The 24,447-nt window shown below is 37.9% G+C and overlaps 1 protein-coding gene across 1 annotated transcript in view; it reads right to left on the reverse strand.

Annotated features, from left to right (window-relative positions):
• Positions 1-24,447, reverse strand: part of LOC118824277 (fibrillin-2-like) — a 107,480-nt gene that overhangs the window by 57,605 nt on the left and 25,428 nt on the right. Inside the window, exons 7-18 of the mRNA XM_036594304.1 lie at positions 23,370-23,495; positions 17,115-17,240; positions 12,087-12,239; positions 9,896-10,117; positions 9,295-9,432; positions 8,782-8,901; positions 8,179-8,304; positions 5,933-6,055; positions 5,613-5,735; positions 3,000-3,152; positions 2,126-2,179; positions 1,908-2,033 (exon numbers count right to left, since the gene is read on the reverse strand). Coding sequence (XP_036450197.1) covers positions 1,908-2,033; positions 2,126-2,179; positions 3,000-3,152; positions 5,613-5,735; positions 5,933-6,055; positions 8,179-8,304; positions 8,782-8,901; positions 9,295-9,432; positions 9,896-10,117; positions 12,087-12,239; positions 17,115-17,240; positions 23,370-23,495 — 1,590 coding nt within the window. The remainder of the gene's footprint in view (positions 1-1,907; positions 2,034-2,125; positions 2,180-2,999; positions 3,153-5,612; positions 5,736-5,932; positions 6,056-8,178; positions 8,305-8,781; positions 8,902-9,294; positions 9,433-9,895; positions 10,118-12,086; positions 12,240-17,114; positions 17,241-23,369; positions 23,496-24,447) is intronic.

The raw sequence follows: 24,447 nt of genomic DNA on the forward strand, positions 1-24,447 counted from the left end.
TACATCTTTACTTCCTACCCGCCGCACTTTGCCAAGCTCCTAACATGATGTCATTTCAATATGAATGAAAAGCAATTTGTCTTGCTGGCGAAACAGCGCTGAGTCAGGTTCAGAAAGAGAGAGTGAGGAACACTCATTTCTCTGTAATCGAGAAAGTGTTTTGACTGCACAAAGATAGAATTTGAAGGGTCGAGGGAGACTTGGAGGGCCACTGCATTTTTTCAGTGCAGAACCTAATCCCTTGTCTTGATTTTTCCTCGAAATGGAGAGAAACCAGAGTGTCTGTCCATTCTGGCCAAAAGACTGTGACTAAATTTAATCATCAACACCTCATTGCATAGGAATGGGAACTGTTCACTTTGGCCGACAAAGCTGAAATCCAGGCACTATGTGGTAGATGGACATAAATGATCGCTTCAATTTAAAACAATGTAGATCTTAGAAACAGTGCTTCTTAGACTGCTAGTTCAATACTGTCCTTCTCAGCTGCTAGCCTTGCACTGTTAAGGGATGGAAGATTTGCTATCACAAACACTGCCACAATAACCTTTTTCTGTACGTGTTGTGGTTATCATCAGTAGAACACTTAATTAAAAGGAGGTTCTGAAGAAGCTCCTCCCTAAATGCTGTAATAGTCTAAGGTTTTGCTCTATTATCAGGACGTTGAGAGTTTAAATCCCAACAAATGCCTGAAGTCCAACGGCCTGTCCCAAAGTTCGCACATGCAATTTCATCCTCATGCACCTTCTGGTGAGTATTCAACGGCATCCGATTTCCCAAATGAGCAATCGCACAGTGCCCAATCCCACACTAAACACACACACCCTTTTCAGAATACAGCATTGAAGCCATTTTTACTATTTACGCATTGATGATGTTCTAACGTGATGTTTCAGAAATAGCCGGTTAGGACGTTAAAATCATGAGAAGATCAGCAACTACTTGTCCCACAAACATACTACATACACTAGTGCTCAAAAATTCACATTTCAAAAGTTTGGGATAACTATTTTCAATAAAAACATTTAAAGTCACAGATATCTAAAAATATTCTATTACGATGCTAATACTCTACAGCTTCGCCGATTTCAACTCATTTGTAGGGCACTTTGAAAAATGAAGAAATGGTGGTGAACAGAGCTGTAGATGATTTCCGAACAACCGAGAAAGCTGTAAAACAATGAGAATGAAGTTATACTACAATTTAGAATGCATTGTAATTGAAACATGGTGGTCAAATTTAGGGAGATACCTTATTATAGAACTTACTTTAAATAGATAATCACAGTATATTATTAATCATTTACTAGCTTTTTGGTTTTCCCAAAAAACGTGAAATACTTGAAAACCTTGAAAATAGCAATAATAGTAAAACAGCTTTTGGCGTCTGGCTAATAGTATTTCAGTGCAAGAAGGCAAGTTATTATTAAACAGAATAGCGGCAGTTATTATGAAAAGTGACTTTAATATGAAAAGTGAATCCAAACTTGTGAACCCTAATGTATATCCACCTTAGCAGTCTTATCACATACTTATGCACCACTGATAAATTTGGAAAAATGTAATGTTTAGGACCACTGTGGACACTGGGACAGGCAGCAAGAAAATATGGTCAGAGCGTAACTAGATGTAGTGCTGCTGTAGAATATGTGAAATGCTGAATTAAAGAAAATTTGTTGGACTAATAGCATTAAATAAATGGCAACTGATGCACTGTGATGCATTTTGCTGTATCACATTGTCTATTGAAAAAAAGTAGCATTATTGTGATTAACTATTAACTATAACTATATTTTTTGCCATATTATTATAGGAACATAGTACACTACTAAAGTATAATAAAGTACTCTATCTTATTATACAGTGTTAGTTCAGAATGTTGCTGAAGGACTGATGAATCTACTCACCTATACAGGCCCTGCCACTCTGGTCAGTCTCATAGCCAGTGTTACAGATACAACGGTAGCCTCCTCTCAGATTCTCACATGATCCATTAGGGCAGATATCAGGGTCCAGGGCACATTCATTAATATCTGTGGGCCAAACAATAGTTCCAAAGATCATTATCAGCATGCAATTTCTCTGTTTGATATAAATGAAAAAGAAACATCATTCGGAGGATTACCTGTTCCATCGATGGCAAAACCAATCCCACTTTGACACAAAGCATTAAATTCAGCTAGAAAACAAAGGCAGATACCATTTAGATTCTGAGGCCCAGTGTGCAAAGAAAGTGCCACAATACTGACTGATGGAAAAGGCTATTTCAAGCAAGTGTACTCAAACTTCCGACTGGTATTAGAACATCGTGAAAGACTTAATTACCCACTTCATTTATTGATGCCAGAGTTATTTTACTATGAAGACAAGAAATATAACTAATGTTTTTTACTGAGCCAACTCTCTTCATCATTTCAGGAACAGCTACCCATCTGGACAGCAGCAGAGGGAGACATAAAAATGAAGGAAAGCTAAAAGAATTCCCTGTATATATGCCTAAGAATACTCTATGAGACAAAATGCAAAAAAAGACAGATACATAAGGAGCCTTAGGGCATGAAGTGAATTAAAATGGCAGCTTAATTTCCTTCCTGAAGTGAGTATTACAGAACGGCACTGGGTGAATGAGTGTAGAGTTGCTTGGTTGGCCAGACACTCACACGTATATTTAGACTACTGTATTTCTCTAAATTATCTTGTTTCTTAACTTCACTGAGCCATGCACTCAGACATATGTAACATACACAAACATCTATTTGAATGTATGCAGAACAGCAACTTTAGAACAAACACGCTCAAACATTCAAAACATTCTAAAAAAGGTCTTCTTTTCCAAAAAGTCTGAAGCTACTTAGCCACAGACTAACTCATTTTTCCAGACAGAAAACAGACCACAAATGTAATTGCTCAATCAAGCAAAACAGCTGTAATATGGTGTATGCATGTGTTAGGTTTGGCGAGGGCATTGTGGTGTAATTTGGGAGGAATTTAAGACGTACCTGAGTCTAAGGCAGGGCATGGTTGGCAGGGCTCTCCGAAGCCATAGTCTGTACTGACACAGCAGCATGCTGACTTGGTGACCGCTGCGTGGAAAGGCCGCACGCATACTCCCTTTCTGATGGCTCCATAGCAGGTACTGCGTATGTGTGTGTCTGGTGGCAGACAGACAGAAAAAAACACATGCAAAAATCTACAAACCTCAGTTCCAAAAAAGTAGGGACTTTTATGTGAAATGCATATAAAAATAGAAAGCAGTGCTTTGTGAATCCATTTTACCTGTATTTGGAAGAAAAGAGCACAAAGACAAGTTAGTTAATCTTTTATCTTGTCAACTCCATCGTTTTTGGTGAATATTAGATAGATGCCTACGACATTTTCAAAAAGCTGGGACAGGAGCAATTTAAGACTTGCTGTGAAACATGAAATGTTCAAAAAAATTTCTTAAACAGGTGCAATCATGCTTGGGTATTAAAGGAGCACCCAGGAAAGGCCTAGTGCTTTATGAGCAAGGATGGGTTGAGACTTGCCACTTTGCCAAAAACAGCATCAACAAACAATCTAACAGTTTAAGAACAACGTTCCTCAGTGAGCGATTGCAAGGATGTAAGGTACCCTTTACTGTGCACTTCATCAAAAGTTTCAGGGAATCCAGATATCTATGCATAAAGAGCAAGGCCGAAAAACATGGGTGAATGCCCATGACCTTCGACCCCTGAGACGGCACTTCATTAAAAACCAGCATGCTTCTGTGACTGATCCCCACATGGGCTCAGAAACTTTCACATATCATTTTCAATAAAGACTGTTCATCACTGCATCCTTAAATGCAAGTTAAAACTGTACTGTGCACAGTGGATGTCTATGTTAACAACATCCAGAAACGCTGCCGAATTCTCTGGGCTCAAGCTTACCTGAAATGGACTGATGCCTTGAGTAAATGTTTATTGTGGTCTGACAAGAATAATGGACATTCTGTTCTTGGGCCAAAGAAGGAAAGGACCATCTGGCTTGTTACCAACATAAGGTTCAAAAACCGACATTTCCTTGAGCTTACTGTCTTTCTTCATGCATTCTGTGAAAATGCCCCTGTGATAAGGACAAGAGAGAAAGTTCCAGTAACAGTGACTCTCTGTGAGTCACATAGTTTATGGCTAGCGAGGCAGTTAGCAATGGACGTCTTGGCTCAGTTTTCAGCCTAAATGTGAAACACGTTGTTGACATCACATGATTTACCGAGAGCAAAGGGATGGATTCAAGTGGGAGTGTGCGTGTTACTGTATACGAGTCTTAAGTGTGTTTACAAGCACAACAACATCCCCTTCAAAGCAATTAAGATTTGTGTATTGGTGAGTGTGTGTGTGTATATGGAACAGATCTCCATGCAAGCTGTATCTGTATCTGGCTAACTGGATGACTGGATGAGTCAGTGTTTACATGGGACTCAACCTATGACACAGTTACGACTTCTAGCCTTACCAAGAGAAATGTGTGTGTGTGTGTGTGTGTGTGTGTGTGTGTGTGTGTGTGTGTTTGCTTAATTTGTATAGGGACCTGGCAATACAAACCGTATAAATATTGTTTATACTTACTGTACTGTACAAAAGTCAGAGACCAGTTTTCTTTTTTTAATTTTCAATCAAAACGGCCAGTAAGTGCAAGCTATCTGTTTGTAGGAGATAATTCTGTGGAGATTAGATACAAGATAATTCATTTGCAAAAGGAAGGTGAAAGCCAATGGAAAATAAGTCCAGACCTGTCACCCATTAAAAACATTGGGCACATGAAATGAGAAATATGACAAAGTAGATCTCAAACTATTGAGCAGCTGAAATCCTGTATCAAGCAAGAATGGAAAAACATATCACTCTCTCACTCAAAATTTAGTCATGTTGCGAAGGAACACAGATATCCAAATGAAACGTTAATTAGGAATCAAATGGAAAACAAACAGGTCCTGCAACAGCAGGAAAAGAAAAGCAACTCGCTATAAAAGTGTAATTATTTGCCTTGTCATGTTTGACATGTTAAAACACAAAGGTGCTCATTTAACTGCTAAAACCAGACGCGACCTTCCCGACGCTGCATGGCAGAACTCCATTACTCCACGAGTCGCTCTTTTATAGATTCAGCCCTGAGCTTTTGGGTAAGATGATGTTTGGAGACGTGTCAGTATGGAAGCTGCCTTGGCGCTTTAGCGGTTACAGGCCACCTGCTGTCTGCAGGCTATTCGAAAAACGCGCCTCTCTTCTGTTACCCCACAGCAGTCGGTCTCCTCAGTTCCCAAATGCTTACAGAGTGTTGTTAAAAGAAGAGATAATGTTACACAGTGGTAAACATACCCCTGTCCCAACTTTTTTGAAACATGTTGCTGGCATCAAAAAACATGTACATCATTGCACTCTATTTTTATTTACATTCTGCACAGTGTCCCAACTTTTTTTGGAAACAGGGTTGTATATGCTTTAGCTTTTTTCCTGTGGCTGAAAAGAAAATCAATGGCCATTCTAGCTTGAAGTTAAACAGATGAAGGATGATCTCTGACAGTGCTGAATATGTGCTGTATACGAAAGAGAGTGAGAGATTATGTGAGGGTGTTTTTTATTTATCCTTACCCACACATGAGCGCCCATCAGGCCCAACGGCCAGTCCTGCTAAGCACTCACACCTGTAGGAGCCCTCTGTGTTTATGCACCGCCCATGCATACAGATGCCTGGAGTCAGGCACTCATCAATATCTGAGAGAATGATTATTTCATTAAACATACACACTAACAAACATCAATAAACATAAAACACTCATACAACAAAAAATTTTACTCAAAACAGTGATTCAAATCTCATTCTGCCTAAGGTCCTAAGGTTTAGTCTAAGACAGCTTCAAGTACAGTTGTAAAGCATGTGACATCAAGTTCTAATGACCAACAAACCACACCTGTGCAGTAGCGCCCACTAGAGGCTAGTGTGAAGCCGTGTTTGCACACACATTTGAAGCTGCCGTCTTCATTGATGCACATGCCATTCAGACACATGTTTGTTACGGCGCATTCATCATGGTCTGTGAGGTGAAAAAAAAAAACATTCAAAACATTCAAAAATGAACACCGTTGCAAAAGATGTTTGGACAGCTGAATGCTGAGGCCAACTGACCTTCTTCAGACATTTGCCTTTATAATCTTTACCCTTGGATGGGTTTTAATGGATGAATGCAGCAAGGTAAAGTAAAAACTTAGGACAATATTGGTACAAGTGCAGTAGAATCACTGACATAACACAAATCCAAGATGTATTGCTGTTTGCTTATTCTGTGTTCTAACTCAGCATTTAGTACTTAAGTACATGGGTCTTTCAGCCAGTCGTTCTCACACAACTCTGTCTGTTGGTGTCCTGGCACTTACAGTGCTGTTCAAAAGATTTAGGCACCTGAGAAAATGAAGTGCATATAAAGCCATTTATCTGGGCAGTGAGCAATTATTTGTTTAAAAAAGCACCTGGCTCCATTAAAATAATTTCAAACAAACAATACACTGTACTTTCATGTCTGTCAGTGTGTTAGCTTAAACATTTCCAAAGCCCTTCTTAAGGAAGCCCATTGTTTACAGTTACCATCCAATACCTGCTTCAGCTAGTCATCCCTTCATTAAATTGAACTAATTGTGTTGTGATGGAATTTAACACAGGTAAAAAAATACATGTATTTCCAAGAACAAAAGTTTAAATTATTTTCTTACTTGCCTAAAACTTTTGCCCAGATCTGTATAATACCGTTGAAAAGTTTAGAATCTCTTTTTTCATTAATATAAACCAATTTTGCTGAACATGTATAAAATTACTCTAATACACTCTCTGAAAAAATTGTATGTCACTGAAGTGGTACCCTCAAAGTGTTCAGCACTGTTTGTTAGGCAACATAATTATACCATATTCTGTTGAGGTTCTATATTTTAAGTTGCTCTGATTTGCTCTGTTTAATGTGCATGTTTAATATGTTCTTTTCTGTTTACAATTACATTGTACTTTTTAATGGGGGACTAAAATTTGCCCACACAATACTCTTTTTTTCTGACAGTGCAAACAAAAACTATGCGCCACAATTTCTCATTAGACTGGATGGGATTTTGACCAGCATTCTGTGGAGCTAGACCAACCTGACAACAGCCACTAAACACACATTTGTGAGTGAAGCACAGATGGGTTGAAACTTTAAAACTTTTATTTCTGCTGTTTAATATGCTAACAAGCTTTCTCAGAGCTGTTGTTGCATTTATTTGATTTATTAAGAACCTGATTTAAGCTGACAATTCATAGATGTTTATTTAGTTTGTGTTACAAATTACATACAAGTAGCAGCAAATAACAACACAGCAGCAGCGTTTTATTTTTTATTTTAAATTGTAAAAAATCAATAATAAGAGCTTATTGATCCCAAATGCAGTTGCTCTGAAAATACTCACCATTTGTCCAATGATAAAGAAAACCTTGTGTATGTTTTATACAGTGATTGAAACATGTTCGGACAGAAAGCTCTGATCTACACATGCTGAAAGGTTTCACTGTGGCCAGCATGAACATGCTTTCTAGCTCTTCTAGTAGCAGATTTAAATGAGTTTAAGGGGGCAATGCCAAATTCTCAGAATGGATCTCCAACGAGACGCGTTAATTACTGTTACTGTTAACACAATAGCCACAAGCTGCAGGGTAATTGTCACAGTGGTTACTGAGAATTCATGATTTCGCTGAATTACTTGCTGCTCTTCTTCAACTTCATAACATCTGACTAATTTATGGGGAAGCTATAAAAATTATGAGACGCTTTATTAAAACTGCTGCCTTATATTTGAAAAGCAGTGATCTACTCTCAAAGCAGATAACTTATCAAGAAATTACTGTAAATAGATAAATATTGTATATTATTTATCTTGTTTTTCACAAAGACATTAAATATTGACTAAAACATCTTAAAATACCCTCTTGTTTGAATGTCCACAGTGTAAGTTATTGTTAAATAAAGTAACAGCAATTATTAATACGAGAAGTAAGGTGGAGCTTAACAAAACAGGATTGGGTAGAGGAGGGAAATATGGCCTCACATGGCCTGCAACCCTAGATAGGCACATCTTGGTTAAAAGATGGTGAAGGAGTATAGTAGGTATAGGAGAAGAGTGGTATGTACTGTCTTACCTACGCAGTTCCTGCCATCAGGCGAGAGCTGGAAGCCGGCGTTGCAGATACATCGGAAGCTGCCCGCCACATTAAGACAACGGCCGTTTTGACAAAGCATGCCGTTTTGCAGGCATTCATCAGTGTCTGCCAGGGGACACACAAGACCACCTCAACAATGCCTCTTCAAGATTACAGTGTGTAGCTATAGTGAGTGTTTACAGGATGCTTTCAAATCATACCTTCATGTTTTGCTGTGATCATGACCATGCTTGTTATCGCAAGGAGATAAAAATACATGTATCTTTACAATGCATCCAGAGATGTAAATTGCGAGTTACGAATTATATATTAATCTTATAATCTAAATAAATCTAAAGAAATTCCTCTCAGAAACTCACTTTTACCATAACTTTATTCTTTAATCAACAAAAGAAATTGTCTCCGTGAAAAATGTTTGGGTCTACTACACATTTATCTACGTTGTTTTATAGTGGCATACCCTGCACTTTTGTTTTCAGAAGTGGAATTTCCAGATCTTTCTATATAAAAGCCCTGAAAAAAAGCTCCTTAATCCATCAAAACATATTCAATCTAGCAGGTGCTCCAGTGCTAGAGACTCACCAATGCAGGCCTGCTTGCCTGGAGTCCTGTGAAAGCCTGTATGGCACTTGCAGTAATAAGAGCCAGCAGTATTTACACAGTCTCCGTTGGTGCAGGGGTCAGAAATGCACTCATCAATATCTGGGAACACAAAACATACGAGAGATGGAAACAAATATTTAATTATTCTACAAATGTGTATTTTTTTCCAAACTATAATTGTTAGAATACTAGCAAGAGGTTTGTCTCCGTTTGCAGGTTAACTTTGCAGCTTTTGCGATTAAAAAACTAGAACACCACCCGTTCTGGTAAAGGGAGCACATGTTCCAGATAAAAGTTATTTACCAGAATTCCTGCCAGATCTCAGTGTTACTGCTAAACAACACAACAACTAGAAAAAAATAAGAAATTGGCAGCATTCTGAAACTAAAATATTTACTCATTTATTTTCACTCATTATTTGAATGAAAAACCTGACTTCCTCCTATTTTCCTTCATTCCAAATACACACATAAAAAATACAATTATCATTACCTGAACACTCTGATTGACTGTCCACTTTGTAGCCAGCATTGCACTCACAGCGGTGACTAGACCCCACCGGGATACAGCGACCATTGAGACACAAGTTAGGCATCAACAAACATTGGTTGACGGTCTCATTTAGACTAACTGGAACAGAAACACAGGAGCTGGTAAAGCCTAGAATTGGGCATGGCATTCATGCTTAATCAAAATATCAGGGAACTTTAGCTACAATACATTCAAACAAATGAAAGGTGTTTCTATGACATGTTTCTGAGAATGTTTCTATGATAATTTCTTCCAAAATATACTCAGGATTTTGTGTTTCCTCATCAGCTAATTCAATTTACACCATTTGTGACATATTTTGGGTCTTCTCTCTCATCAACTTTGTTGAAAGCTGTTTATTAGTCTAGGAACAGTCTATGAATAAGTTTTCCAAATGAAGACATTTAAATTTTTCCAGATGAAAAGACTATAACATACTTGATACAATCCTGTTTCACAAATACATTCTTAAATGTTTTTAATCCCAGACTGACATTATCAGGCTCTGAACACTCTTCTTGATGTTGCTGTTGTTGCTGTTGATTTGCCATGTTGAGCTCACCAACAGGTCCTTGTGGTCTTTGTCCATTGCCATTTCCATTAGGGGGAATATGAGGGATCTGTGGGATCTGAGGAATCTGAGGAATCTGAGGATATATGTGACCGTTCAGAGTGGAATCGTATCCATTGGGTTGTTGAGGAATTCTGCCCCCTAAAATGCCAGTGTCCACCTCTGGATATCCTCCCACCGCTGCTCCCTCTAAACACATCCTGCGGAATTCATCTGAGGGATACAACAAAAAGATCCAGACACTCATGATGATCTGTAACACAGACCAGCAACCAAACACTGATACGAGCTGGTCATACTCCTAAAACATATGTTTGTTATCCATTTTCATCATGCGCTTTCATTTTTGCCCTTTCTATTCGAATCTTTACTTATACAGAGAAAAGGCAGCTGTGATTACAGTCTTTGTTGTACAACTGACCGATAAAAGAATAAAAATGACTTAGGTCTGCAGACTGTACACAAAGGACATATAATGAAATGATGCATTTGGAGCCTTCCTTCATATAAATGACATCATCCAAAACCAAAAATAAGCATTCTCTGCACATATGTAGCAGCTTAAGATATGTCCTCAGCCAATCTGAGACAGAAATCCACAGCAACAGTTTAACAGAGGAGCAAAAAATTTCCATTTAAATGTGCAGCCAGGAACAAGTTTTGCACCTGCAGATCAATCCTGACTTAACTTGTCACTTTTAGTCTTAGTGTACTTCTTTTCTTGCACTGTGTTTGTCCTTCTTTCTTCTACCCCAGTCATTACCACAATAGAATCTTCATATGATAACAACTTCCTCAATACTTATTTAGTAAATATACTACAGGCCAAAAGTTTTAGAATTCAAAATTGACTTACAATTAAGTCAATTTGCCAGTAACCAACATAACCTATATTTACAATCAACACCATCAACTATGTTAAAGATATAAACATTCTATAAAATATTTTATTGGTTTACAGTGATATAATACTCTTATATGGGAAAATGGTATGATTGTATGGGAAAATCCTTAATGCTTTTTGTTGATAACACTCCTTCACATTGACCAGTTTTTACTTTTTCGCATACTTGATTAATTAATGTCAGTGAATGTCAAAATCAGGTGGGTATAATTAGGCCTGCAATACACTACTGTATAGAGGGATGTATGTGTGATCTTATCCGCAAACGGCTGGTGTGGCTGACGGTTTCCATTCCAACAAAGCAGGAGCAGACAGGTTCAGTTACTTAAAGACTGACCAACTGATTAAGTTGGTTTGAATGAAAATCTGCAGCCACACCGGCCCTTTCGAATAAGACTGGACACCCCTGTAGCAGAGGATAAACACATGTGAACACGCCGTTTATGTACTTGACCTATCTCGCTTTCACTGAACTGAAACAAGCTTGTTATTTACCAGAACTCACAAGGCACAGCAGCAAAGCAGAACATATTTTGAGGATTTTGTATGTTTCTAATGACATGTAGCTCATGGCAAAAAGCAAAAAAAAACAAGCTTTAAACGCGGAAGCCACACATCCTTTCCATCGTCATTCTCATGACACTTGGTAAACACGCTTTAAACTGTGATTGCTGCGTGTGGTCCATATGAGTGTGTGGTCCATATGAGCCCACACTGATAATACAAGAGCGCTTAGTGAGCAAGAGTGGTGCAAAAATGAAGTAGTTTCTGTTTCTGATCTAAAACATGGTTTATTATACTCTGAACCTGCGTGTGTTGGGGGTAAATAAATAAATCATCATTTATAAGGTGCTTTCTATTGAAGAGGTGGCTGTCCCAATCCCTACTTTCTAAATTTCAACTTCTGAAAAAAACACTTAAATTTTAATTAAGGTATAGGGTCACTCAAAGCAAAAGTCTAAACTCAATTAAAAATTAAAATGTGTTTTCAACTCTGACTTTGAACCAATTTGGTAGAATAATCCATATACTCATTAATGCAGCCTTCTTGCAACCCATTTGTCCCACGCTGCAACTCATCAGTGGGTTGCAACCCACAGGTTGGACTGTTGTAGACTATTTCTGATATCATAAGAGTTCTATGTTAATAAACAACCATAGTTACCTTACAAAAAAATACAATTTCATGTGCATTTTTACCAAGCTTGTGTCACTTCCAAACATTTGGCTTGTAATGTATGTGGAAGTGGTTGAATGGTGAAAAGGTGGAGACTTTACCAGTTCCACGGATCGGGCACATTTCTGGAATTGTCCCTCTGGCCCAGCAGCGGCCTCTATCGCAACAGCACTGCGGTTTAGTGAGGCGTCCAGTCATCTCCTGAGCGCAACGGCCACTCAACACGGCTGCAAAACAGGAGCCTGTGTGCTGACCTGAGACAGATACACACATACACACAGATTGACCATTACTTCTTCCTTTATGATGCTGGTAACAGAAGACAGCTACACATCTAAAGTGAGTGAACGCCTTCATTACTGTCTGAGAGGTCGACTGCACAAAAATCACAATTTTTCAAAAGAAAACACTATTATTTAAAAAAAAGTCATAAGCATGAATCTTCAATTAAATTTGTAGTGTATATCTGCACAGCTCTATGCTTGGAACTGGTACAAGGCTTTTTTGGATGGGTGGCGCACGACAGCAGTGTCCAAAATCAGCTCAGTATTTGTGGCTCCAGACGTTAATTCAAGTGAGCAAACTGAAAAGCACTAGTGAAACATATTTTCCAGCTCAACGCTCTCTAATCAGCCCATTTATCATGCTGCTCATCAGCGTATGATTTGACCCTACCTAATCTGTAATAGTTACAGTATGTACTCTATTTTCATATCAAAACTTCAGGCCCATCACATCGTGCTGTAAAAATACCTTGGCATCAGAACCACAGTGGGCCATTCTCAAGCCCACCTGTGAAATCTCAGACAATTTTAAAGCACACTGCAGAAAATGTAAGAGTAAGAAAAACCTATCATCACCTCATGTGACTCCTGTGCTTACTCTGTAAGTCTACTTCTATAGCTCTCGTTCTCCATATCTGCTGGCTATCTATTGGACTCTCTATCAATCACTGCACACATCTCTCTCTCGACAGTGGGTGGGGGCGCTGAGCTCTCTTTACTTTGTGAATACACCCTCCTGATATCAACAGTGTGGTGCGAAAGCCTCCCAGCTGAAGATGGCTTCACTTCCTGCAGTATGTAGGTCAGTCAGCCCCTGAAACGGGTGTTTTGTCTGACATCTGTTGCCCGAGATGCTGTTTGCACATGTGCTCTCATGGATTCATGAAAGCCAAGTGCTTTATCTTCTAGACCTGGAGTCACAGACTCCAAGCTAGAAATATGCTTTCAAGACTTTGTGCTCAATTCTACCCATTTTCAATAAACCCCTCAGTTACTGAATATTAAGTGTTAAGATTTAAAAGTCTTAAGATTAATAACTAATTAATAAGCCTGCATTTTAACCCTTAGAGGTCAGGTTGTTATTGTCATTTGATGATTTTACTAAAACATAATTAGGCAATGACAGTTATGACATCTAATTACACTGTTTTTATGATTTATGCGATTTAGATCGAAAGTTCAGGATCTGTACTTCAAACATTATTTATCAGCTTGTTTAAATGAGCTTGTCTAAGTAAGTACTAATAAACATTAAACTACACTATGCCTTCTTATCATTTGCAATTACTATTACTTTCTAAGGATTAAGGGGATAAAGCCATATGTAATGGATATTAAGTATGCATAGTCCTTATTGGGGTTGACCAATATGTGGTTTTTGGGTCTAAATTGATATAAATTATTGGTAGGCAAGGATGCCGATAACAAATATACTGGGACCACATTCCTTTTCCATAGATTTGAAGTTTATAGTGTGAGAATTTATAGGAACAATTCCAACACAAAATAATCTTTCACTATGCACTGGACAGGCACCAAAGCCTATATAACGATTCTCTCATTATTATTATCATAATTTTTTATTTTTGCTGATTTGACTTGCTTTTTTTGTTACTATAAATACTGGTTGATTAAGTGTTCAGTCTGTTTCTCTGGGTCTTGTAATGTTATTAGTTGTAAATGCAAACACAAAAGCAGTTTGCATGACATTCTAACATCTAAACACACACAGCTCCAAAATTACAGATGTTGGACAAGGAAAAAGAAACCGGAGTCTGCACACCGCTACTGCAGCTTTGACTGACTGTGCTCTATATGTCATATTAGCTTGTGCTAACACATGGAGTGCTAATCTCAGTGTATAAGCATATCCCAATCACTGCATCCCTCCTGGAGTACTCATTATGTAACACCACCGGACTCAATATGCTTGGAGGTGGGTATTTATTTGCCCAGTTCTGACCATGTGACCTTGCAGATGCTTTTGATTAGCTGGCACATCTTACTATTGAAAGAGATCCTTAAATGGTCGAGCTCCTCAGGAGTCCCAGAGCTTTCTAAAAATGGTCATGAGTTAAACTGAAATAGAAACACTTCAAGACAAGCATTCAAAACGCAGTGTAAACAGAATCCCGGAAACTGCACCCCTGACTCCCCTGCTGATACTACTACACCCCCACAAGCTCTCCTGATAATGCTCAGTGGAGATTAAGACCAAGGAGACTGAAAGAGCAGTGCTTTTACAAGCCTTGTCTTATCTCACACTGCATATCATGGCTCCACTAATGGATAGGCTTTAAGAGAGAAAGGGAGAAAGGGACACTGGCCAGGTCAGCAAATTTGTGGCTTTGAAGTGCTGACCAACAACTCGAATCTACCAAAGATTATAGTGATGAATAATAAAAAGAGTCAACAGTGAGGTATATATATATATATATATATATATATATATATATATATATATATATATATATATATATATATCCTCACTGTTGCTTTTTACTTTTACCTCACTGTTACTTTTTACTTTTAATGTAAGTCAATGGAACCAGACTTTTTTCCAAGTCATCATAGGTCATTTCTTTTAGTCCATTCAGCATAAAATTTTCATTAAAAAATTATGACTTTATAAAAACAAAAAATAAGATTTCCTGAACTACCACAAATGCTTATTGAGGGCAGTACTGTTGAGATGGGATAGAAGTCAGGAGTGTGGTGTGGCTTTATACAGCTAGCTAACAATACACATAACTGGTAACATACACACACACACACACACACAAACTATATATATAGACTGCCCATAGACTGCTGTTAGATGAATCTTTGTTTAAGTTAAGTTTCAACTGTAAATTGCTGTAACTGTTTTAGATGGTTTTATTCGGCACAAATTCAGCTTTTCAGCAGTATTATTAACTTTCATGTGAAGTCTCTACTGTTAGTGTGTGTGTGTGTGTGTGTGTGTGTGTGTGTGTGTGTGTGTGTGTATGTTACCAGTTATGTGTATTGTCATCTAGCTGTATAAAGCCACACCACACTCCTGACATCTATCCCGTCTCAACAGTACTGCCTTTAATAAGCATTTGTAGTAGTTCAGGAAATCTTATTTTTGCTTTTATAAAATCATATTTTTTTATAAATGTCAAATGTTTTGAAGTTTTCAAATGTTTTGCTGGAATTTACTAGTTGTAACTACAGTGGTACGAAAGCGTCTTTAAAGCTACATCCCTGCATTGACTGGAACAGGTGTATGGTTTGTCTAATGTGCTGATTGGCTATCAAGCAGTGACAACAAAAAAACTACCAAGAAAAAATGGCAGCTGAACTTCAATGTGTATTCACTAATATAAAGTGGTTCAAGTTTAAACATACTTTTGTATTAAAGGGTTGGTGCTTTGCACCGTACTGTATATGTATATACACAGTGGCAAACTGGGTATTAGAGCTAGGAATTTAGTTCAAGCAGGAGGAAAAAATACCACTGTCATATTGCTCATTTCTGCTAGCACACCTATGGGATTGTAATAGTATTTTAATGCTAAGCTAACAGCAATTCACATGAACATCAGGCCAAGCAAGACAGACAATATAAAATATGTTTTTTCATCATCAACAAATCACTGTTGTGAGTGTAATGAGTAATTCGTTTTAACTTCGTTACCCTTCTGATGGGTATTGTCTTCTCTCTCAGGCCGGAATGCTGGTTGGTTTGGGGGGTGGGGGGGTGTAATTGCAGGCTGAAGTCCAGCTGCTGACACTACGTGATCTCTCCATCACATTCTACCCAGACAGAGCATTCTATACTTGCCTCAACAAGCACTGCATAAAAACTGCACACATGCAGACACCCAGTGGAGAGAGTCCAAAGCCCAAGTGAGAGAGTGTGACATACTTTTACACAAATACGTTCCACATATGCATGAAGGTATAGTTTCAAGTACGCTCATGTTTCACAACTAGGTTTGATGCTTTAGACTGAGACAGAGGCAGGACTTTCATAGGGCAATATCTTTCCACTATAGCAGTGGTTTGGAGACTTGTAGTATCTTTGCCTGTACATTTTAGTGTTTTGTTGAAACAGTTTATTGAAGTGCTTGTTAATTAGCTGATCAGTTACATTAGGTGGGTTAGTGCAGGGAAAAACACCAACATGTGCAGGGCTGCACCCGGACCGGTGTTTGGGAAACGCTGTATATGCCGGCCAGATTTTTTCTGACATTTGCAATGTACAAAAATTGCAAGCATAACAAAAACAAAACAAACTGACAACATGACCCGAATTATTCATGCCATAAATTATGAAATACATGAACTAAAACATGAATAAAAATGAACAGAGAACATGAGGGACATAAATTCAGTAACATGTTACTTAAGGATAGTATTTTATATGATACCTACAAAGCAGAAATAAACCTTCATTGACATTTATAAATGTTTATTTCAGGAAGCCTCAATTGTCAGAAAGGCTGCTTTTGTGATTTCACATCAGAAAGTGTTACGACAACTGATGCTTGCTAAAATCAGTCTTTTTTACTTTTTTACTACTTAAGTTGTCACGAAAGGCTTACGTAGGTGTTGTGGGGCCTTTTGAACAGTGTTACCAAACATACTGGCTTAATTCTAAATGGAAGGCAGAAGAACTCATGAGATACTTTCACCAGTATCTTCCTCAAAAATCCACAAATACTGCAAATTTCATCTTTTTGAAAAAGTATGTAGAGACTCACTATGAACTGGAGAAGATTCTGGGGAGCAAACTGGGCTCAATTTTAATCACAAATATGCTGTATTCCTCCCTATGAACGTACAGACAGAGAGAGCCACTGTAACTTCTACACTCACCAAGGCAGCGAGTCTTGTCCGCAGACAGCACATACCCAGATGGACACACACAGGAGAAGCTGCCGACTGAGTTGGAGCACTGTCCTCCTTCACACACATGCGGAACAGTGGAGCACTCATCCACATCTGGGGAAAATTGGAGATGAGAGAGATTTCAGAATTGTGGTTGCATGTTATTTTTGGTAAAACCTTGGAAAGCCAAGGCAACTCTGATCTTCCCAGTGCAAGCAGAGTGTTAGCCAAAGAAAGATGTTCACATTTAAGCTTTCTATTTGATGGCAGATGTCAATGTGAACATCGTTTTGACAAACAGACAGGTGCAAATTTAAGGTATAATCTGAATAAAAAGTCTCAGTAAGGTGTTGGGACACCACAAGCTGCCAGAACAGGTTCAATGCCCCTCTGCATAGATTCTACAAGTCTCTAGAACTGTACTGGAGGGATGGAACAGCATTCTTCTGAAAGATATTCTCTCAATTGGTATTTAGACAATGGTGGTGGAGATCTGGTCTACATCATTTTCATACTCAGCAAACCAGTCAGGGACTGTGGATGACCATCAGAATAGAAGTGCTTCATCATAGGATACAGTGGATCAGTCAGAATATTTTTGTACCCTAAAATCTCTCTACAGACTTAAACCATGCCAGCAAAATGCTCACTCTAGGGGTCAAGCATTGAGGCCTGTACTGTTTTCTTGCTGTGTAGCACACCTGCACTCACCCACTCGTGGAGAATATGATGATAGATGATTCATATGACTATATCACTTTTTTCTACATCTCTGTAGACCAGCGTCTGTAGTTTGTGTACCACTCAACTCTGAAATGTGCATTTGTCTTTGTAATAAGGGCTTTAAGCACTGCAGCCCTACTGTACTATCTCTCCCTTTGTAGTTGTGGATGGACTGATTCTTGCCTACACAGTCTTATCACATATGGCACTGACATTCACAGTCACTTGAGGAACAGCTGTTCTTGTGTTTGTCCTTATATTTCGCACTAATACACTTGTCACTGTATGCATTTGACCATAACTTGCAGCCCTGCTTACTGATGTTTTTGCCATAGATCTAAATGCAGATGTCACTTTCTTCACTGTTCCTACTGAAAGCTGAGTAGTCTTGGTGAATGAAGCTTCTCTCACCTGGACCTCAACAGTGGACCCTCTTTCAAAGTCGTATCAGCCCTGATATTAATTTACATCTTTTCCTCTTGCCAGCTAGACCCAAAACCGCGGTCACCTGGGCCTGCTGAGGATTTTCACACATGCCAGAGTGCGGTAGGATGTTAACTGCTTAAATGTATTATGCAGTACACCGGTCTGAAAGCAACTGCACTCACTATGTTTCTCCCCTCATTTATTGAGCTTTTTCCTTTAAGTTTTCACCTCTCTGTATTGTACACAAGTGTTGTTGCTTGCACAACATGTTGTCACTGTAATAACTAAACCTTGCTGCAACTGTAAAGGAGAAGGACGAAAAAATTACTCTAATGTACATTCTAGATTTTATTTATCATTACTTTTGGACATTTCCACTGGGCCATTCATCATGAAATCATTACACAACATGAAGCACAGGGGAAATTCTTAAATGGTGTCAAACATACAAAATAAAAATAATGGTGATATACCAGTGATGATATATAAACTAGGAAACACAATATGCCACTTTGTGTATTAAGGACGAGGAAAGTTGGGTTCTTGGCTTGAGCTGTAGGCTGGCAACAGAGCAAAGTGATTCCCCATGTTTACCTCCGTCATGTGAACTGTGCTCTCAGTGCTGGACTGTTAGCTGAGTAAACTACAACTAAGCAGCACTAACATGCAGCATTTCCCAAAGGGAGAACATTTCCCAGAAAGGAAAGTATCTAACCACACTGAGTTACAACAGGTCCACTCTGACACCATTTTCTAGTTTGGTTTTGGATTTGATAAACTCACAAATAGCGTCTGAGTTTGTCTTTGTTTGGAATTTTCTGAGCACTGTAAGTGTTGTGATGCTTTATTGTCTTTTGTAAAGAAAGCATTCGTAGACAACATGATTTATCTGTCTTGATTTATTTAGCATTTTATTTCCATTAAAGTAAAGATTTAATGCAATTTTAATGTTTAAAAAAAAGTGCGATAAACTTTTAAAATGATCAAAACTTGTGGTCAGCCACAAAACATTAGCATAAGCGACAACTACTTATTTCCAAAACCATAAGGAAGCGCTATTTAGAGCATTAAGATAATGGCTGTGGAAAAGGGTTCCTTTTAGCCTGACAGGTGGTATGGAGATGAAAGAAGGTAGCAATTAGCCCACCACAAGTCTGGAAAATGCACTGAAGTACTGTGGGCATTGTTTCTGAATGGCTCTTATAAAGTATTCAATGACTACATTAAGTTTTTTTTAAAGATTTTGACTGTGACACTATGTAACTAATTATATACTATTTAAAAGAACCAGTGGTCCCCAATGCAGAACTTGAGCTTCCCTTAATTACATCACATGTTTTGTAGCTCTTAACAGAGCCAGGACAGAAAACCCTGAAGAACTATGATCCCATCAGAGACGTGCAGTTAAAGACACTAATGATAGAATTCATTCAGAACTAATTCATTAATAATTTGTTCACTACCCTACTTAAAAACTAGAAGTCCAAAATTTAACATATACAAACCAACAACATTTTCCTGATCCAGTGCAACGGATCATTAAAGGCTTTAAAACTAACCTTATTGGACGGATCAGGTAGTGGTGAGACATGACCAATCTACATTCACAGAAATAGTTCATGGTCTCACAAGGACCCTGGGTACAAGCATCTTTGGAGCCACGCTGTGACCCAAAATGCGTGCAGAAATGTTCACTGTTGGTGATAGGAACCAGACATCCGAAGAGTTTAATGCCTCTAAAAGCGGCAGAAGGTTATTACATGAAATAACTGTCTGAGACATTGTTTTGGTGTAGTTCTGAGATAAAATTTTGGCCTAAAAAGTTTTTTTTTTATCTATTCATGATAGAGTGGCACATGCAGGGCACTGAGAGGTAAAACAGCACTCAAAGAAAACTCAGATTCACCACTATTTGACCATCATCAACATTACACATAAAAACTTGGAAGACACGTGTAGGTTCACTGGTGGCTTTGGGTAGCAAATAAAATGGCTATATTTGCACTGTATACATTGCAACCCCTGGTTCCTTTTACCAACAGAGTAAAGAAATCTAAGTCTGTAAGCTTCTCTATAAGGAACCATTTCACATTAAACCACTCTAAATGCTTTGCTGTTTTAAAAAATTATTATTAATTTTTTATAAATTATGCAGAAATTAAAAAAAAAATGGTGGAACCTTTTCAACTCCTTGAGACCACTGGTGGTTCCAAAACGCACTTCGTCATATTCTTCATAACTTTCATATTTCATAAGCTACATTCAAAAGGCGGCTGTCATATAAGAGCTGTAACTGTCTTCTTTCCAGTCAAATAGATGAGTAATGTAATTTTAAACCCTTATAATAGAAAAAGCTGAACTCACAATATTTTTGTCTACTGAAAGCTGACCCATTTTCCACAAATCTGGGGTATAAACTATAAACAGATGGTATCTCTTCAGTGATCTGCTCTGTAAAAATTATTTTTATAAAATAATACAAAGAGCGTTTAAGATTTTTGGCTTTCAGCAGTAAATTGTAAGCAAATAGCAACATGTATGATCATAAAACACATGTTCTGTTAATCTGAAGGGAGCTTTTAAGAAAAATAAATAAATAAAATAAAAATTTACATTTATTTCATGCAATTACTGAATAATTTGCCTTACGATTTGGTCATACGAATTCAGATAAACCAAAATATACCCTGGTCAGTAAGAGGTTAAGAGTGCACTGGTATCAGATCTGTACCAGTAAGTATCAGTTAAAGCCCTGAGGTCAGGTATCAGAATCCGAAACAAGAACGAATAAATTGGATTGATGCATCAGTATTATTAATGAAGACTTTCCTCAACTATTCAATCATAAAAAAGATTAATAATGAAAACATAAATAACTGACAAACAAAGCATCAGTTTGCCAAGTTCAACATCAGTGGACACCAATGAGGCATCCTGCTCTGGATCCCAGTACTTGCCAATTTAAAGCATGTTATTTGTTCTGTCTGAGAAAATGTGAAAATGACAGGCCTGAGTCAACAGGAATGTAGAGACAGAATTTCAGCAGTAAATCATTTGGGCCACTGTGACTCAGCAGCTTCAGGTAAAGATATTCTCTTATGAAGGTTTTTTAAAAAAAAGACAATAAATAATCAGCATTAATTCATAAATGTGTGCTGCTTCACTGCAACGCTGGTGTGATATTAAACATTGGCTGCCTACAGTAGGTGGTCACACTGTTTACTAAACCATATAACACTCAATACAATACAATAGCCAGAACCGTGTTTCTCTGTAGCTGATGCCATGGCTTGTTTATAAAAGGTTAACATAAAGTCTGTTTCAGTTCCCACACCTTTAATAAAATCTCCAGACTTTGACTTTCTGTGTTCACACGAAAACAAACATGTTCATATCACATGAAATTCCCCTTAGGGCTTCATTTCAACACCTCAACCTCATACCTGACATTAGCATTCATCGCTGGATAATGACCACCTTCTGCTGCAACTGTGATGTCCAAAATCAAGATAAAGTACATCAGTCTTAGCCCTTATAAGCTCTTCCACTTTATTCCAGTTTCCCTCTGAGCTCTTGTTTGTTTGGTGCCATAGATACTCCAGAGTTCGTTTTGAAGCTCGAGGAAAGAGCACCGACCCTCAATAAAAAAGCATGGGTGTTTTGCCAACTGCTCAAACATGCCTGGAATCATTAGCGACCTGGTGCTTATATCTCACACAAACTGATCTACAAGCTGCCTTGAAAGCGCAAAACTGTTAAAACATTTTATTTACAATAACAGAATCAGAAAAGAAAAAGGAAAATAAACTTCTACAGTACCATGCAAAAGCCACAGACAATCCTTCATTCATTTATTTACAGTCAAAATGGCCATTAAGTTCATTTAGTCATAAAAGACTTTCTTTTATGATTCTGGTATTGTCATTTTTCAACATCATGACAAAAAGCAGAAAACATAATTAACAGAATATTATGCAAAAGCCTCAAGAATAATTTAATATTTTTTCAGTATTTCACGTGTCCACCCTTTTCCTTTATTACAGTTCCATTCTTTTTTAGAGACTTTTTCAAAGAAACCTGCAGGGATAGTTTTCAGTCTTAGAAGTTGGTTACATTTTTTGCTGATTCAGTGATGTTGAAATCTGGACTTTCTTATTTTTTGTCTATTCCCTTTTCTCAGTAAGGGCTTCTTGACAGCTACATATTCTTTCAGACTCATAGTGTTGAGTTGTCTTCTCACAGTGGAAGGACGGACAGAAACACCTGTGGATTTTTTCAGATCTGAAGCAGATGAAAGCTTATTGTTTATCTGATGGTGACAGATCTGGTGGTCTACCAAGTCTACCATCGTTGTTAAAGTGCCATTTTCTCTGTATCTTTTAATAATTTTTTGAATTTTGGAAACTCTTGTTTTCTTTCACTTTTTCCCTTCTTTATACAAGCGAATTATCTTATATCTAATCTTCTGAGAATTTTATTATTCTTTTTATTGCTTTTATTTATTTTATTAGTATTCTTTATTTATTCTATTTATGTTATTATTCTCAATTTCTTGTCTTACATCTTCTATTTCTTTTTATTTAATTTTTATTTATTTTATCTGATCTATTACTTGTTGAGTTACTATATTATAATTTTAATGGTTTATTGATTTAACAGTTTATTGGTACGTTCTCAAATTTACTATAAAATTTTAATATTACCATTATTTTTATTACTTTATTATAACATTTGATTTCTTTTTACTACCCAACTTCTCTATTCCTGAATTCTGTATTGCTCAGCAACATCATAAATGAGGGTCTTCCTCAATGTATTCCGAGTGTAAATAAGGGTTGATTGATTGATTGATTGATTGATTGATATCTTTAGAAAAAACTTACTTACTTAATAGCTGGACTACTTGACTGGAAATTAAATAATTAAATAGTGGTCTCAGACTTTTGTACAGTGCTGTACTGATATTTTGCTTATCTGAAGAAAATTGGATGAAGTAGAGGAGGGCAAATGAGGTCACAGGTCCCTAGGAATTCAATGTATGCATTTAAGGATTAACAAAGAAGAATGATGAAGAATGCTCTCATCAGTACTCACCCTCACACTTATTTGTGCCTTCGTTCAGCCGATGGCCAGCAGGGCATTTGCACTCATACGAGCCCACAGTGTTGATGCAGTGTCCTCCTTGGCACAAACCTGGCACAGCCTGGCACTCATCAACATCTGTACACAGACAGATTACAGTCATATTCTGTACAAGACCCAATTCTCTCCAAAAAAAACCCCATAAGTTGAGTTCAAAATATCATCGCTGTCATAAAAAACTGTCAGTTCTAAGGAGGAGTGTACAGAATCAGAAGAGCTGCATGGATCTGCCATTACACACTAATATTATCACACATATATAACTATGAAAATATACTAGTATACCTGTTGCCGACAATAAGGCAAAGAAAAGCCCAGCACATGTCTCTTTCAAAGACATATGATGCTGGGATCTTTTTGAAATGTTAAACTAAAACCATAGTAACTAATGGGAAACTGCTGCACTTGGCTCCTTGCTTCATTATAGAAAAAATTCTCAGAGGGTTCTCACCAAAAATTTCTCATAGCAAAATTCTGTTCACACCGTGTTTAGATTTATTACAAGGCGAGAATACTTTTTCTGTTCATATTCTTGCAAGAAAACTTAGAGGCTGCCTCCAAAAATAGTTTCAGTGAAAAATACAGTAGGAGAGTGACAATACTGTCTGAGACAGAAGTGCCATTCATGTGGCAGCAATATCCGCCTGCAGCCCACAGCCTGTGAAGAAGGGCCCCTTGTACCGAAAGCCTTCAGGCCATGAGTAGAAAGACTGCAGAGAATCAGGCAGCTGCGTAGTACTCAGTCCTGGCTGAGTGTTGAGTAGGTGAAAGAGTAGCTGGGTGTTAATCTGGGTACAAAGAAGGGTTCCATCAGGTCCCGCTGCACTGAAACAAGGCCACACTTCAGTCCCCAGAAAGACGAGACAGGTGAGGTCACTGGAAAAGCAAAGAGGCTCCTTGGAGGTAGAGTGGGAGAAAAATGAGGGAAGGAAATATGAGCGAGATCAAAACTCTGTGACTTTACACAGCCCTTGCACAGGAAGGATGAGTGAGTGGTTCTGTTAGGAATGTATTACAGTGAGTCATCTTC

Source organism: Colossoma macropomum, unplaced genomic scaffold (genome assembly GCF_904425465.1).
Source record: "Colossoma macropomum unplaced genomic scaffold, Colossoma_macropomum, whole genome shotgun sequence".
NCBI lineage: Eukaryota > Metazoa > Chordata > Actinopteri > Characiformes > Serrasalmidae > Colossoma > Colossoma macropomum.